Genomic DNA, 18426 nt, shown 5'->3' with positions numbered 1-18426 from the left:
TTTTTTACATTCCAATGAATAGATCCAACCTGCTACACCTCTCTTCATGTCAGCTAATTCTTATTGCAGATCAACCTAATTAATTTTCTCTTAATTCCCCCAAAGCAGCACATCATTACTTAAATAAATACAGAGACTAAAGCTGTATGTATGTTGCAAAGCCTACCTGAAGCGTCGCTGAAAATCTGTCCCAGCCCGTGTGCACGATTTTGGCGCCGTTTAGAGGGGGGCGGGTTTTAAAACGCTATTTTCCCTAGGCTGTTCCAATCGAGGATGTTCAGCCTAGTTAATTATTAACGGAAAATCGCTGGAATATTCTGTCGCTTTAGCTATTTTTAGTTTTAAAGGCTTTATATAATTGTTATAGTAGGTTAAAAATTAACCTCTATACCCCCGACCACCGGCAACCGGCAGGGTCTCATACAGCAGACAACAGAAGGTAGGCTGTTTATTTTTACATTAAAAAGGGCTTCTTAAGATCCCTTTATACAAAGTTTAAAGTTGCGAGTAGCTCATTTTGGGCCCATTATATCCCACAGTATTTTTCTGGGCATTTGAGGGTACAAATCCACCGCAATGTGAACGTTGTAAACCAGCGCGTTCACAGGAACCCACTAGAAAGCTGATTTAAATTGACTTTAATTTAATGCAATTGAACACTAAATTCCTTCCATTTGGCCTATAAATTAATGTAAATGAGATTTAAAAATCATGTTTTATTGTGAATTATTTGTGAATATTATTTGGACACTTAGGCTATTTAAAAATGTTAATCATTTATTAAGAAATAGATAGATGTTTAGATCTAGTAATTGAAGTTTGAAATTAGCTCCAATTGGGTAACTAACTAATTATATGCTTTAATTTCAGGTCATCCAAGTAAGATTGATTTATATTTGTTTCAGAAAGCTTCAATCTATGATAACTGAAAATTTCATTTAGTTCTTTTAATTTTTAAGAAAGTTATGGGCTTTTGACTGTCCACGATCATAGCTTTTTTGTTATGTCCATAGAAAATCAATAGGGAACAAGATGCTAATTTCCGAGTATGAAAATGGCCATAACTATTTAAATACTTGATATATGAAAGTAAATTACGTGTCAAATTAAACTTCTTTTTATGCTTTATCTGATGGGATAAATTGCAGACTTGATTTTTAAAATCTCAAAATTTTGTAACATTGCTACTGTATGCAGTACTTTAGCTGTGGTCTTACCAGATTCATTAGGTTGCGTTAAAACGTCCTTATTTTTATACCACACAACCCTTGCTGCTATGGTCAACATTCCATTTGCTTTCTTGTGGACCGTATAAAACTTTTGTTTCACGCACTACGAATCCCAGATACTTTTGTACCACAGCATTTTGCAGTCATATTTTCAGTGATAATTTACTCTTTCGTTTTTCTATCCAAATTAAATAATCTCATATTTTCCCATCTGTCAAAGTTTTCCCTGTCACCTAGCACTTTGCAGATTTTTTTGTGTCCTCCTCACAACTTGTTAACACGCTTAATTTTGTATCAGCAAAAATCTGGCTACTGTACACTCATTCACCTAATTTGATTCATCAATATAGACTGTAAATAGGTGAAACCTTAGTACCAATTCCTGCAGGACGAAACTATTGTCGATTTTTTAAAAATCACCTATTTATTCCTGACTATAACTCTTTCCCCACAGAGAGTTGTGAATTTGTGGAATTCTCTGCCTCAGAAGGCAGTGGAAGTTGGCTAACTCGATGCATTCAAACAAGAGCGGAAATCCCGGGGCGGGGGGGGAAACAGGTCCCCCCTACCCAAACTGTTTTGAGAGGTGGGGGACGATCACCCCCCATTTTTCGTGACCCGGAATTTAAAACTCGGTGAAATCTCAGCTTTCCGCGAGACAGTGGGGTTGGGACTGATGATCATTGGATGAGAGAGACGTCAGTCAGCAGGGGGGGGGGGGGGGGGGGGGGGGGGGGGGACCATGATGATTCAGCGCGATGATTGGAGGAGGGATGTGTCTGTCAGAGGTGAAAGTAGAGGGGTGGGACTGAGAATAGAGCACAGTGATTGGAGGAGGGAGACATCCGTGGAGCAAAGAACAAAGAACGTGGGGCTTGAATTGGCCCGTTCACGGGGCTTTTCATCGTCTATTGCCCCGTGGTCAAATTGCTGTGTCGAGGTGATCGAGGCTCCCGATTTTGAAGCCCCCGCCGGGAGATGGAAGGACCCGTGAATGGGCCGATTCAAGCCCCACGATTCGGGGCGGACACACCTGTTGTTGCTGGAGTTCGGAGTCGGTCACCAACCAGGTCAGCTGAAGCCGAAACCTCGCGTGCGGCCGCCAAGAAATGCACCTGCACCTATTTTCTATGTATCTATGATCTATATATTTTTGCTTAGTCAGTTCACCAAACATCAACCTTTTACCCCAATCCTGTGCACTCTTACCCAAGGCATTAATTTTTTAGGTAGACACAAAATGCTGGAGTAACTCAGCGTGACAGGCAGCATCTCTGGAGTGGGTGACGTTGAGACCCTTCTTCTGACTGATCTTTTACATTAATCTTTCATATGGCACCACAATGAATGACTTCTGGAAATCTAAATATACTATACACTTACTCACTTTATTTACCTGGTTACATCCCCAAAGCAATCCCACGAAATTGTCAACAACAATTTTCTATTTATAAAGTCATGTTTACTCTGCCTGAATGTCTTAGTGTCCTAAACAATTTGCTATTACCTCCTCAGTAAAGAGTTGTAGCAGCTTTACAATAACTGAGTACTGGTGTAACAGGACTTTGGTTTTCTTTCTGGCTCTTTTTTTCCCTTGAATAGTATACAGTTTTACTGATTTATAGTTTTCCAAAATCCAGTACATTTCAGTATACCTAATCCATATCTAACAAGGCCCTAGAAAAGTCATCAAATTCAGGGAACTGGTCAGCCTTTCACCCCAATGATTTTGCTGTTTAGTTTTATTTCTAGGTGATAAAAATTGTTTAGGTATCTCACTCATTGCTTTGTTATTGGATTTGGGTTATTATTGTAAATGTATCAAGGTACAATTTAAAAAAAAATTGCATGCTATTTAGTCAAATCGTACCATGGAGACGTACAGGTGCACAACCTTTTATCCGAAGATCCAAATAACGAAAACCTCCGAATAGCGGACATTTTTTCGGTCCTTGAAGAAAGGTCCTTGAAAACGTTCACCGAGGGCAGCCCGCAGAGGTGACAGCGGAACCTCCGGTCGGTCCTCGAAGAAAGGGGAACTAAATCCCCATTCATAAAAGAGAAGGTGAGGGTATATTGCGCGGGAGGGTTAATAATTGACAATATGCTGCTACCTGCCCGCTGAGTTAAAAAGTTCCCACGGTAGACTCACGATACACAGTGTATCGTGAGTCTTGCGTGGGAACTTTTTAACTCAGCGTGCAGGCAGCAGCAGATTGTCGCTCCCTTCAGTTTCACCCCACCTATACCCCTCTGCTTCTCGGCCATGTGTGTGACCCCTTCCCTCCCCTCTCCAGCTCCCCGCTCATTGCACCGGCGCGGGGGCTTTGCGTCGGCGATGCTAGCAGCATAGTGCCAGTCACCGGAGACGTCAGGACCAACGGGACAGCGACCCCCAGGCCCACTGCAAGCACGGAGATCCCAGAGACCCACAGCCAGCAGCAGCCCAGCCCCGTTCCAACTCCAGAGGAAAACTGCAAACTGGCCGGAGACGTCAGGACCACCAGAAGCCGTTCCCCGAGCTGCGCCCCCTCATCGGGACACCGACCCCCAGGCCCACTGCAGGCACGGAGATCCCAGATCAGCAACTCCAGCCAAGCCCCGTTCCAACTCCAGAGGAATACGTATGGGCAGAAGCAGATGGTGTGCAAGGGGCGTCTTGTTCTTGGGGTCGCGCAGCTCGGGCTGTGGGCGAACTGCCACTTGTCGCCGTAGCGGCCCATCGGGGAGCGAATTCCTCTGGAGTTGGAGGGGGAGGGGGGTATTGTGCTGTTTGATCGCCCCCTACTATCCCAGGGACAGGGAGACAGGACGTTCACCGAGGGCGGCCCGCAGAGGTGTCAGTGGAACCTCCGGTCGGTCCTCGAAGGGGAACTAAATCCCCATTCATAAAAGAGAAGGTGAGGGTATATTGCGTGGGAACTTCTCAACTCAGCGTGCAGGCAGCAGCAGATTGTCGCTCCCTTCAATTTCACCCCACCTACACCCCTCTGCTTCCCGGCCATGTGTGTGACCCCTTCCCTCCCCTCTCCAGCTCCCCGCTCATTGCACCGGCGCGGGGGCTTTGTACTGTCTTCACGTCGGCGATGGCAGCAGGGCAGTGCACTCACCGGAGACGTCGGGACCAATTGGACGTCGACCAGCAGGCCCACCGCAAGCACGGAGAACCGAGAGACCCACAGCCTGCAGCAGCCCAGCCCCGCTCCAACTACAGAGGAACCTGGGTTGCGGATGACGGGGCGCAGCTCGGGGCGTCGTAGGGGCCCATCGGGGAGCTGGTTCCTGTTGATCCTGACGTCTCCGGCCACCTGCTATCCTCCGGGAACTGTACCGCCCTTGCAGGAGAGTTGGGTTGTTTGCAGTTGCAGAGGGAGGGGGCAAGGGCGGTACAGTTCCCAGTCTCAGCTCCAGTCCAGGGGGGTGGCCGGAGACGTCAGGACCAACGGGACAGCGACCCCCAGGCCCACTGCAAGCACGGAGATCCCAGAGATTCACAGCCAGCAGCAACTCAGCCCAGCCCCGCTCCAACTCCAGAGGAACACGTAGGGGCAGAAGCTAATGGTGTGCAAGGTACGTCTTTCTTGTTCTTGGGGTGGCGCAGCTCGGGCTGTGGGCAAACTGCCACTTGTCGCCGTAGCGGCCCATCGGGGAGAGGATTCCTCTGGAGTTGGAGGGGGAGGGGGGTATTATGCTGTTTGATCGCCCCCTGCTATCCCAGGGACAGGGAGACACAGCGGCTTTTTAGACTGGTGGGCAATCACTTCCAAAGTTCTGCCCACACAGTCAGTACACCTCTCCTACACTGCATTTCATACAAACATTTATTCTGCAAGAAAAAACTACATTGAAGACTCAAAATCGCTACCGAGTAACTGCCAGGATCGAGGCGCAAACTCGCGACCTAGCTCGGGGATTCAAGAATCCCCGAGCTAGGCCGCCCAAGGGCATGTAGCCCCGCTAGGGTGACATGAGTGCGAGAGGTGATTCAATGCTACGGGCACATTTACAAATTCAGGAATTCATTCAACACACTGCATTTCATACAGACATTTATTCTGCAAGAAAAAACGACATTGAAGACTCAAACTCGCGACCGAGTAACTGCCGGGATCAAGGCGCAAACTCGCGACCTTGCGGATTCGATCCAAGCACTCTACCACTGAGCCAGCCATTAAAATCTACGCTAAAAAATTTCCATTCCGAAGACCGACAAATTCTGAATTACGAAAAGTGTCTGGTCCCAAGGCTTTCGGATAAAAGGTTGTGCACCTGTACCATCAAGGCATACACACATGTACAACAGTGCAAAGAGAAAACCTATCAATGTGTATAGTGTTACAGCTGCAGATTAAAAAACAAAAGTGCAAAGGTCAGAACGTGGTAAGAGTGGAAGAGATTGGGCTACACCGTTAATTTAAGAAAGGTTCGCTCACTGGTCTAATGGCAGCGGCGATGAATCTGTTCCTGAATCTGGAGGTATGTGCTTTCATGCTTTTATAACTTCAGCCTTTTATAACTACCGTTATAACATGCTTATAACTCCAGTGATGGTACAGCAGAAAAGTAGGAATTGGTCACATGACAATTTCCTTAGTTTTCTGAGGAAGTAGAGGCTTTAGTGTGCTTTTTTGGATGTAGCATCAATGTGGCTGATCTAGGAAAATGTTGGCGATATTTATGCTCAAAAAGCTGAAATTCTTAACCATCCCCACTTTACTACTGTTTATGCTGGTGCATGTACATCACCCCATTTCTTGAAGTCAATGACGAGCTCCTTCATTTTACCGACATTGAGGAACAGGTCTTGACACCATTTTACTATGCTCCTCTATTCTTTCTGAACTCTGTCTTGTCATTGTTTGAATCTATGCTGGTGTTACCTGCAAAATTCTAAATGGAGCAAGAGCAAAATTAGGCAACATATTCGTGAGGGTCCAGGGAGTATAGTTAGGGGCTGGGAACAAATCCTTGCAGAGGACCAGTGTCATGAGAATTATCATGTAGGGTGCGACTGATTGTGGTCTTTGGCTCAAATAGTTGAGGATCCATTTGTAGACTAGGTTGTTCCTACGTGCAGGCATTTGGAGATGTCTTTCTTGGTTTAAAATTAATCAATAGTACCACAAATCCTCCATTAGCGATCGCTATCACTCAAAACCACAACCTAAAGGACCTGTCCCACTTAGGCGATTTTTTGGGTGACTACAGGCGACTGCCACAAACTCTTTAACATGATGAATAATTTTTTGGCGACATTTTTTGCTGTCGTGGGTTGACGTGGGTGTTGTCGTAGGTTGTCGCCAGATGTCATAGGAGAATTACATTAAAACTAGTCACTTGCAGTCGCCTATAGAGTCGCCAAAGTGGGACATGCCCATAACAGTCAAAATATATCAAGAGGCCAGTGTTCATGGAATTCAATAAATTTTACATAATATTAAAATTATACTAGATACAGCAATGGCTTTGCGAAATAACAATAGCCCAGCAATGCTGCTAAAAATGTACTTTAGAACAATGAATGACCCAAGCCAAACTGTTCCTGTGTAGCTGTAACACACATTTATCTTACCAGTGTGTCCATAAAAAGGACAAATGCAATACAGACGGGCCAGCCTAATCTCAAGCACAATAACAACATGCCCCTGATAGTGTTATTGAACACCATTTACTCATCAGTAATCTTCTCAGAGCTCAATTGTTCTGTGGAGATGACCTGGCTCCAGATCTCCTAACAGTCTTAATCTAAACATAGATACATAGAAATTAGGTGCAGGAGTAGGCCATTCGGCCCTTCGAGCCTGCACCGCCATTCAACATGATCATGGCTGATCATCCAACTCAGTATCCCGTACCTGCCTTCTCTCCATACCCTCTGATCCCCTTAGCCACAAGGGCCACATCTAACTCCCTCTTAAATATAGCCAATGAACTGGCCTCTACTACCCTCTGTGGCAGAGAGTTCCAGAGATTCACCACTCTCTACGTGAAAAAAAGGTCTTCTCATCTCGGTTTTAAAGGATTTCCCCCTTATCCTTAAGCTGTGACCCCTCGTCCTGGACTTCCCCAACATCGGGAGCAATCTTCCTGCATCTAGCCTGTCCAACCCCTTAAGAATTTTGTACGTTTCTATAAGATCCCCTCTCAATCTCCTAAATTCTAGAGAGTATAAACCAAGTCTATCCAGTCTTTCTTCATAAGACAGTCCTGACATCCCAGGAATCAGTCTGGTGAACCTTCTCTGCACTCCCTCTATGGCAATAATGTCCTTCCTCAGATTTGGAGACCAAAACTGTACACAATACTCCAGGTGTGGTCTCACCAAGACCCTGTACAACTGCAGTAGAACCTCCCTGCTCCTATACTCAAATCCTTTTGCTATGAAAGCTAACATACCATTCGCTTTCTTCACTGCCAGCTGCACCTGCATGCCTACTTTCAATGACTGGTGTACCATGACACCCAGGCCTCGCTGCATCTCCCCTTTTCCTAGTCGGCCACCATTTAGATAATAGTCTGCTTTCCTGTTTTTGCCACCAAAATGGATAACCTCACATTTATCCACATTATACTGCATCTGCCAAACATTTGCCCATTCACCCAGCCTATCCAAGTCACCTTGCAGTCTCCTAGCATCCTCCTCACAGCTAACACTGCCCCCCAGCTTAGTGTCATCCGCAAACTTGGAGATATTGCCTTCAATTCCCTCATCCAGATCATTAATATATATGTAAATAGCTGGGGTCCCAGCACTGAGCCTTGCGGTACCCCACTAGTCACTGCCTGCCATTGTGAAAAGGACCCGTTTACTCCTACTCTTTGCTTCCCGTTTGCCAGCCAGTTCTCTATCCACATCAATACTGAGCCCCCAATGCCGTGTGCTTTAAGTTTGTATACTAATCTCTTATGTGGGACCTTGTTGAAAGCCTTCTGGAAGTCCAGATAAACATGAGACTTCCAGAAGTGACGCGAGACAGAATGCCTTTGACCTTAGGTTGACCTGCGAAACCTTAGGGTACGTGTCACAATAGGACCCCAAGAAAATAACCTCTGGAGACCCTCCAGCCAATGCACCAAAATCCATCCGTTTCAGTGTGCTCATCAGGATCTTGCCCATCACCATAATAGTCAGAACTGGAATAGATAGAATTCACAATTCGAAGAGGTATATGTCTACATGCTGCCAAGACTTGGATAACTGCACATTCTTGCGTCTTATCAGTTTAAAGATGGATCCCCACCCAAAACATTGCCCTCCACTGATGCAGCCCGATTCAGAGTTTATCCAGCGCTATGTTTTTTGGTCAAGATTCCAGCATCTACAGATTCTTGGGTCTCCATTGTGTGTATTTTTACAAAATGTACTGCAATACTGATCAAATCACCTTTGTTACTAGACTCTATCCCATAGCACATTCAAACAACCAATCTACAAACTTCAGAGGACCTAGGCAAAGACAGGAGGCAGGAGAGAATGTGCAACCAGCTACATATCCCCCTGAAGACCCATATTACTTGACAAACAGATCATTGATCTTACAAAAAAATGCTGTCAATTGTTGTTTAATGGCACAATGGAAAACCTTCACAACATGAATACAGTAATTCAAGATCACCCTTTCGAAGGCAACAGGGAATCAACATTCAATGGCATTGTTGGTGATAACCTCATCAAGTGATTGATCAAAACAAAACCTTTACTTACAGCTAAGCTTCAAAGCCACATGTCAGTTCATGGACATTGCCCTCTAGTTTATCATGCCAAGTACCACACTCAGAATTCCTTTGGAAGTCAGTAATCCCCGTAAAATGTCATGTTCATTGAGTCTCCTACACTCTGGACCCAAATTCCGCTCTCCTCGAGTTCAGAGCCTCCCATTTTCTCCTAATGCGCTGGTGTTTTACAAAGTGTTAAATGTTACTATTATCTCTAACAATTACTGGAAAGATGGCAAGAAAGTTAGATCGACTTCCTCCCTCACTTAGATGAAATGGTTCCAACCCTGCTCATCACCTATGGCATGTGACATGCTTTGTGGAGCACCTTTACAAAAATGCCACCCATTAGGTCAATTCAAGATAGCAGGTTCCAAGGACATTTTGGAATGAGGCCTCTTGGGGAGCCTTTCTCTCTCTACCAGCATGAAATGCTGCTTACAGGCCTTTCACAATATTTTTCTATTTTGCACCAAACCAAAAGTAACCACCAAAGGGTTATTTCGGTTTCCAGTAAAGTTTAGGTGTGTATTCTTCAAAGCACTGCTTCTAAACCTCTTAAGCAAGCTCCAAAGGCTTCTAAACATCAAATATCAGTAAATTTCTATAATTAGTTGAAAAATCTATGAAAAGAGAAAGTTAATCACTCAGGTCGACATTGTGATGAAAGGTCATCATCCTAAGAAGTTTACTTTTGTCTACTCATGTCGCCTAACTGAGTATTTACAGCAATCTCTCTTCTCACTTCAGCATTGCATGAAAATTGATGCTGATCTACATTTCTCCAGATGGGCTAGTGACAGACAGTCTCCCTTATGAACATTAGATTGCACAAAGCATGGTAAAGGTGCACAGACGTGCACCCTGCTTTGTGATCAAATAACAGGCAACACAGAGCGGAATTTTATAGTCTGCTTCTGAAATTAGATAAAGTACTGATTGTTCCAATTATGTAAAATAAAAAAGTGATTATTCTAATTTGCTATCAGATTAATAACATACCAAACATTAGTCTACTTTGCCGTGTACAAGTGCCAGTGAGGAAGCTAGATTCCTGAAGCACAGCATCCTAAATCCAACTTCAGAACAAAACCATTTTCAGCTGCAAAATGAACATTCAAGTGCCACAAATTGATAATAATTCTTTAAATTTTTCATTCATTTTGTGCATCAGCATTTTCATATTTTTGGGCGTCTCATAAGAGATTAGGCTTCTCCATGGGGATTCCCTTGAACTTCTACTGATGAACCGTAGAATGTTTCCTCAACTTAGTATCCGATATGATAGAACTTTATTAATCCCAGGAGGGAAATTGACCTGCCAACAGTCATAAAACACAAAATACATGACATAATATTAAAGTGACGAATGGAAAGGATCGGGGATGTGCAAAGATTTGGGGGTGGGGGGGGGGGTCAGTCTACCCCACGACAGAAGTGAGAGGAGTTGTACAGTTTGATAGCCACAGGGAAGAAGGATCTTCTGTAGCTCTCTGTACTCCATTTTCGTGGAACCAGTCTGTTGCTAAAGGTACTCCTCAGGTTGACCAGTGTGTCATGGAGGCGATGAGCTGTATTGTCCAAAATACTCCACAGTTTGAGGAGCATCCTCTCCAAGACCACCTCCCATGAATCCAACTCCGCCCCCAGGATAGTCAGCCTTCTTGATGAGTTTGTTAATCCTATTGGCGTCCGAAGGCCTTCGCCCTGCTGCCCCAGCACACTACAGCGAAGAAGATGGCACTGGCTCCAACCGATTGGTAGAGCATCTGCAGCTTCTTTTGGCCTTCTCAAAAAGTAAAGCCGGCAGTCCCTTCTTGTACAGGGCCTCAGCTGTTCCTGGACCAGTCCAGTTTACTGTCCATCTACACTCTGCACTCTGTATTTGCACACCCTGGTAAACTGCACATTCCTCTCCTCCTGAAGTCCACCACTAACTCCTTAGTGTTGTCCGTGTTGAGCCGCAGGTGATTCAGCCCACATCACTCAACAAAGTCGTTGACTACACCCCAGCATTCAGCTTTCCTCCCTCACCGATGTAGCCCACAATTGCAGTGTCACCTGAAAACGTCGGCAGGTGGCAAGAGTCCGAGTTATATCTGAAATCCGAGGTGTAGTAGATGGTGAACAGGAAGGGAGAGAGGACCTTCCCCTGTGGAGCCCGTGTTGCTCACTACTATGTCTGAGATACAGTTCTGTAACCCGACATATTGTGGTCGTCCAGTCAGGTAGTTAGTGATCTAGGACACCAATGGAGCATCCACCCGCATCTTCGTCAGTTTTCTCCCTAGTAGTGCAGGCTGGATGGTGTTAATAGCACTGGAGAAGCCAAAAAACATGAAGTTTGACAATTCTTCTGCTCTTTACCACCTGAACACAGCACATCACAGGCTCATCATGCTCTTCCATAGTCAATAGAATAGAATAGTCAATAGTCTTCCATACAGTCCATCTTCATGGTGCATTAGAGAAGGCTGGAAGTATCATCAAGGATGGCTGGCATTATTACCTTAACCTTTGTTCTAGGAGAATATATAGGAGCTTGAAAGCCCAGACATCCAGACATTGAACAGACTCCTGAACTAATCACATCTTTCACACCCCCTTCCCAGAGGAGCTGTCACATCCTAACTCCCTCATTCAGTTATTCTGTCATTGCACTTTGCTTTTTATTTTCCACTACAGGTGCACAACCTTTTATCCGAAAGCCTTGGGACCAGACACTTTTCGTAATTCAGAATTTTTCGGCTTTCGGAATGGAAGATTTCTAGCGTAGATTTTAACGGCTGGCGCAGTGGTAGAGAGCTCGGCTCATATCCGCAAGGTCGTGAGTTTGCGCCTCGATCCCGGCAGTTACTCGATCGCGAGTTTGAGTCTTCAATGTAGTTTTTTCTTGCAGAATAGGAGAGAATAGGGAGGTTAGGCTGGGATCATTCTCTGCGAGATGATCTTAGTGCGGGAGACAAGTGTAGGAGAGGTGTACTGACTGTGTGGGCAGAACTTTGGAAGTGATTGCCCACCATTCTCAAAAGCCGCTGTGTCTCCCTGTCCCTCCAACTCCAGAGGAATCCGCTCCCCGATGGGCCGCTACAGCGACAAAGTGGCAGTTCCCCCTCATCCGCAACCCGGGTTCCTCTGGAGTTGGAGCGGGGCTGGCTAGAGTTGTTGCTGGCTGTGAGTCTCTGGGATCTCCATGCTTGCAGTGGGCCTGGGGGTCGGTGTCCCGATGAGGGGGCGCAGCTCGGGCTGTGGGCGAACTGCCACTTGTCGCTGTAGCGGCCCATCGGGGAGCGGCTTCTGGTGGTCCTGACGTCTCTCAGCTCCTGTCCAGGGAGGTGGCCGGAGACGTCAGGACAACAAAAACCCGCTCCCCGATGCGCCTATACAGCGACAAGTGGCAGTTCCCCCACAGCCCGAGCTGCGCCCCCTCATCCGCAACTCAGGTTCCTCTGGAGTTGGAGCGGGGCTGGGCTAGAGTTGCTGCTGGCTGTGAGTCTCTGGGATCTCCGTGCTTGCAGTCGGTTTCCCGTTGGTCCTGACGTCTCCGGCCACCCCCCTGGAATGGAGCTGAGACTGGGAACTGTACCGCCCTTGCCCCATCCCTCTGCAACTGCAAACAACCCCACAGTTCCCAGTCTCAGCTCCTGTACAGGGGGGGTGGCCGGAGACGTCACAGCCCGAGCTGCACCCCCTCATCCGCAACCCCAAGAACAAGACGTACCTTGCACACCATCAGCTTCTGTCCCTATGGGGAGCATGTTCCTCTGGAGTTGGAACGGGGCTGGGCTGCTGCTGGCTGTGGGTCTCTGGGATCTCCGTGCTTGCAGTGGGCCTGGGGGCCGGTGTCCCGTTGGTCCTGACGTCTCCGGTGACTGGCACTGACCTACTGGCAACTCCGACGTGAAGACAGTGCAAAGCCCCCGCGCCGGTGCAATGGGCGGGGAGGGAAGGGGTCACACACATGGCGTGGAAGCAGAGGGGTGTAGGCGGGGTGAAACTGAAGGGAGTGACAATCTGCTGCTGCCTGCCCGCTGAGTTAAAAAGTTCCCACGCAAGACTCACGATACACTGTGTATCGCGAGTCTACCGTGGGAACTTTTTAACTCAGCGGGCAGGCAGCAGCAGATTGTCAATTATTAACCCTCCCGCGCAATATACCCTCACCTTCTCTTTTATGAATGGGGATTTAGTTCCCCTTTCTTCGAGGACCGACCGGAGGTTCCGCTGTCACCTCTGCGGGCCGCCCTCGGTGAACGTCTTCAAGGACCTTTCTTCAAGGACCGAAAAATGTCCGCTATTCGGAGCTTTTTGTTATTTGGAACTTCGGATAAAAGGTTGTGCACCTGTACTTCAGATGTATCTTTAATTGCATCATCAGTACTATTCTTCATTACCATGTATACTATTCACTCCAAGACCTTCATTAATTAAGGATTTCCATTGCACCCTTAAATATATCACAATATACCAATTCAAATCTGATTCTATATAGGCATATTTTGAAATGGGATTTAGATTTTTCATCAGAACCTGGACCATCAACCTAAAACGTTAGCAATGATTCTCCTTCCACCTATATGTAAAATATATCTTGAAAATTCAGAGGTTTTCATAAGCACCATTTTTCTTTGATGTTATAGTTCAAGGTCAGGTAGACCAAGCACTTGTTTATGTGTGCTATCTCTCAATGCAAAAATATTTAATCACAGTAACATATGAAAAGTATCCACTTATGCAAAAGTCACCAGGATGCAGATAACCTACAGCTTCAATATAGCCAAATTCACAATCAAACTGTAATGTTTTGCATCTGCTTTATTTAGTAAAATATATTCCAGTTCACAGTTAATTTCCCATATACACAAACAGAACAAAATATTTGTCGCTGCTTTAGTATATACATAAACAGAACAAAATATTTGTCGCTGCTAAATAGTATTTGTTGAAAACAACTCAACAATTGAACTGCAATGTGGTGGGGCACAAAACTAACCACAATCTACTGTACACTAAATGAAGTTGCTGGTTTACAAAAGAAGACACAAAGTGCTTGAGTCTGAAGAAGGGTCCAAGCCTAAAACATCACCTATCCATGTTCTCCAGAGTTGCTGTCTGACCTGCTGAGTTACTCCAGCACTTTGTGCCTTCTTTTGAACACCAAATAACATTCATTTACACATTCTAGTTAAAGAATATATAAAACAAATTACCGCAACTTATCCCAATAAAACAGGGCAATTTCTCTTTAAAAAAAAATAATGGAGGATGCATATAAATAAATGATTCCAACACTTTGTGTCTTTCTGTTCCTGATTTGAAGCATCTCTACCAGACACCAGAATGACCTCCTCTGCTCCATGAACATGTGCAAATTGTCCAATTTATCTTTGCAACTTAAGTTCACTATACCTGGAACCATTATCACCAACCTCTTCTGCATTCTAAGGCCTTTACATTATTCCAGAAATAGATAAAATACTCTGGCCAAATCAGAGTTTTATCAAAACGCTCATCATAACTTGCTTTACATTTTATTTATAAAGTATAGAATACCTATGCCAGTTTAATAGCCACCTAGCTTAATAGATGCCCTGTCATCCATCCCTTTTTCTCAACTTGTTCTCTTACACAACTCAACCCCGATTCTTCCACCCATTCAAAGTAGGAGTAATTTACAAAACCGTTTACCCGATCAACTAGCCATTGTCTGAGACACGGAAGAATATTAGACAAACACCACGCTAGACGCGGATTACTGGAACTGCGACAGTTGCACTACTTGGAGCGCCAGTGTTGTATCCCTTTTAAACGTTTGCCTTTTAGTACACTGTGCCGTTCCACGTTCTTCCTACCAAAAGAAGACATCTATTTTTCTGCATTAATCTGCTATTATCTGGACATAACTGCTCAGTAAATTTCATGGATTATTCTAGAGATTTTAACTACAGCAAAATCTAAGAAGCCGACATTAACATATTATAGTCTGAAGAAGCCGACATTAACATATTATAATACACATTCCTAGCACGTTAAACCCAAGGATACGAGTTTTAAACCATATTAATGCCTCCGAGTGCGGATGCTCAACCAACAGCAATCGTCCACTTTAAAATTCAAATCTTCACCGGTGATTTCCACAATCGTCAAATTTGTAATGCCAATTTAACATCCCCCATCTCGCACCAATTAATACAATTGACAAAAGACTTACCGTATGTTATAGTATCCATCGATCCAGTTATCCATTTCATTTTTAATATGGCATGAGGGTTGATGCGGTCCCCTGTCCAGCAGCGCACTTGAGTACCACGATTCAGGGGCCATAACGTTCTCGCGAAGCGCTAAACTTTTCCTTGGATAGTCGGGGGAAACGCCGTAGTCGTTGTCCAAGCTCCCCTTCTCGACATAACGCCAGGACGGCGGAGAGCCATAGAAGGGGTTGCCGGCGCAGTCAGAGTACCTGCACTGGGAACCAAATGCATCGCGGTTGTCCACCGTGTCGGGCTCCTCAATCTTGATTTTGAAATTGGTCGCCGCAGCGAACTGGTCGCCGCCGTTCAGGGCGCAATTCTCGTCCTCCCTGAAGCCGGCTCTGCTCGACAGGTTGTACATGGAGCTCCCCTCCGAGGGAGACGGCCCGGACCCGTAGTTGCGGAGGACTCTGCCGAAGGAGCAGTGCTTGTGACCTTTGTCGGGGAACTCAGCCGCCTGGCTTTCGCCACTCGTGGATTTGGCCTCAGCGGCCCTGGCTGCCGCCTCCTCGGCCAGGCCACCGCCACAGGCCGTTTCCCTGCGCGGCTGAACCACCTCGAAGTCGACGGCGAACGCCTCGGTGGCCGCGTCCAGCTCGTCTGCCACCTCCATCCTGCCGGACATCCTCCGGCTCTGGGCCCCGGGACTCGACTGGTCGGAGACAGCGGCCTCGGCGTCGAGCCCCGCCGTGCCGTTAGCCTGAGGGAAAGCAAACATGCAGTCCATTTTGCCCTGACTAGTGTACGCCGACTGCAGCTCTCCTAGCTCGTTGCTGTCCACGTTGAGGCCCATGGAGACCGAGACGGCTTTGCAGAGCTCGCGGGCGGTGTCGCTTGTCAACGAGTACGAGCAGCTGCCGCTGAAGTCGGCCTCGGGCGAGTACTCACTCGCCAGCTCCCGCTCCTGGAAGTCGCAGTGGTAGGCACGGACCTTGTCGCTGGGCGGGTAAGCGCTGAAGATGGTGCGGACGACGAAAGGCCGCGGCGCGCCGGCCCCGTCCTCCTCTCTCAAGATGGCGCCGCTCTGGCGGCACGCGGCCACGTCGTCTCCGCAAAAGGCGCCAAAGCCGCCGCTGCTGCTGTTGTTGCCGCCGCCGGGGTCGCGCGTGCCCGCCGCCTCGTGGCCGCCCGCCGGGTCGCGCGCTCCCGCATGCCCGGGCTCCCGCGCGCACGCCGCGTGGAACACGCTCTCGAACACCGCCCCCTGCCGCTGCAAGCTGACTGGTTCCAAGCCGGGCCCCGCGTTGTAATTGCCATACAGGCTCTCCGTCTCCATTGTGTTCTCCTTATCTGTCTTGTCTGTGTGTACAGTACAATATCTATATCTTGCAAAGTTACGATCTCCTCTCGTTTTTTGTCAAAATGCAAACACCGCAGGACTTCTTCCAAAATGCATTTAGTAGAAAGCAATGTAGGAGAGCTGCAAATTAAAAAGGCAATGTTCACAATCCCGTTACTTGATTCATTTTTTCCTCGAGCGCACTTAAGAGTTTTTCATAGCTCTCAAAAATACGAGACTACGTACAGAGTTTTATTGCAATCAGCGGGAGCTGCCAGCATTACTTTTTTTTCCACTCATGGCCAAATTTTAAACGTGTTAAATTCTTTCATTTCACGTCAACACTGTACGATCCCATATATTAACTCCGCCTTCTCACATCCGTGACACGTTATTTGCACTGCAATCGTATATATTTGCCTGCTCTCCGTTTTCAAATTATTGGCGAAACACTTTTTAAGAGAGGCTGAATTCGGTAGTAGGTAGCTTTCCGATTTCAATTGCACGACGTTGTCCCCGTTGCAATCCCAGCAGACGTTCAATGACAGTCGTATTCTTGTTTCAATTGATTAAATGCAGGGACGAAACTCGTTCTGCCCGGCACGGTGGAACGTCGTGGTTCCCTAGATATGCTGTCCGACGCTGATTCCGCAGTTCAATTTCACTCGGTTAGTTTCAGTAACAATTACTCAAAAAAGCGGCCATAGGAGACGTACAGTAAACACGATCCGCTGTTACAAACAACAAGTGTTTGGATTCCTTTTTCTTTTAAGCACTAGTTTCAACTGAAACAGATCAGGAGTAAACTATTCCCGGGGATAGGAGAGCGGGGTTTCCAACATGTGGGAGCGAGAGCAATGAGATTCTCGGGAGGTCGTGCGGAGCTCAACAGCTATTTTTTTTCGTGGTGTTCACCTTATCGTTAATTGCATAAATACTCACTTGCAACGTAATGCAAAGTCCAGTTTTGCCTGTCCCTTGTTGCGAAAACACAGCTGCAGTGCACTAATCCAGCAAAGTCCCACAAAATTGGCACTGCAAAGAATCGCAAACTTTCTGTCCCACTTAGCACTCTCAGATAATGCAGCTCGACTTCGGCGCTCTGATTTCCATCGATTTGTAAAATATTCCTTGGATGTTATTTGCACGGCGCCTTTTTTAATTTAGTGGTATCCGACTTTAGTGATCAGATTGCAACCATTTTGTCAAATTCAGGTGTGCGTGCTGTGATAGCAAAGCAGCGTTCGATCTGCGCCTTCTCTGAGCTACTGAGTGCATCTGGCAATTGAAAGTGTTGACGCTACGTTTTGAGACCTTGGGGCTCAGCCAAAATAGCTGCGTCAATCAAGAGTATATGTGTAAGCGAAAGAATCAAACACATTTGTACACAGGCAAGCGCAGTAGATATATTAAAGTTACATGGTAATATTCCACATCCCAGAAGAGATCGAATTGTTTCAATATATTTTGCAGACATTAAAAATATTGCAAACCTTGGAACCATTTAACTCAAACGTTTGAGATGGCTGCTTTTATTGATTAAATGTTGGGGTGGGTGACTCAATTGGCTTGACTTTAAAGTGTGTTTGGCACTTGAATCTAAACACATTGTTCATATCCCTGGAAAAAGCTAATTTTGCTTACTTTGTGAAGGCTTTATTAAAATCACTGATGTGGAATAGTTTATTAAATTGAGGATTATAGATATTTGAAGGAATGGTAATGCCTTCTGTTAGTCAACCACAAACTGGCTCTTCCACATATTTGATTTCTGTAGAACAGAGATCAATTATTACATATTATTTTGATTGTTTAATGGTAGCTGGGTTTCTACAAAATCATGCAGATTGTGTTACTGTAAATAATGATTATTTCTGCATGTCCCAGAAGCCTCTTGTCAACTACCCCATTTTAGCAGCTCAGAATTTGAGGTTTTATGCAATGGCAAACC

General features: G+C 46.1%; 1 protein-coding gene across 2 annotated transcripts in view; it reads right to left on the bottom strand.

Annotated features, from left to right (window-relative positions):
• LOC129702391 (androgen receptor-like) overlaps positions 1–17752 on the bottom strand; it is a 215098-nt gene extending 197346 nt beyond the window's left edge. For both annotated transcript variants that reach the window (XM_055644168.1, XM_055644169.1), the window contains exon 1: positions 15157–17752. In XM_055644168.1, the coding sequence (XP_055500143.1) occupies positions 15157–16472 (1316 nt within the window). In that variant the 5' untranslated portion in view covers positions 16473–17752. The remainder of the gene's footprint in view (positions 1–15156) is intronic.
• Positions 17753–18426: the final 674 nt, after the last annotated feature.

Source organism: Leucoraja erinacea, chromosome 12, assembly GCF_028641065.1.
Source record: "Leucoraja erinacea ecotype New England chromosome 12, Leri_hhj_1, whole genome shotgun sequence".
Classification (NCBI taxonomy): domain Eukaryota; kingdom Metazoa; phylum Chordata; class Chondrichthyes; order Rajiformes; family Rajidae; genus Leucoraja; species Leucoraja erinaceus.
The sequence above is the reverse complement of the archived record's forward strand: the minus strand, read 5'-3'. Positions and strand labels throughout refer to the sequence as shown.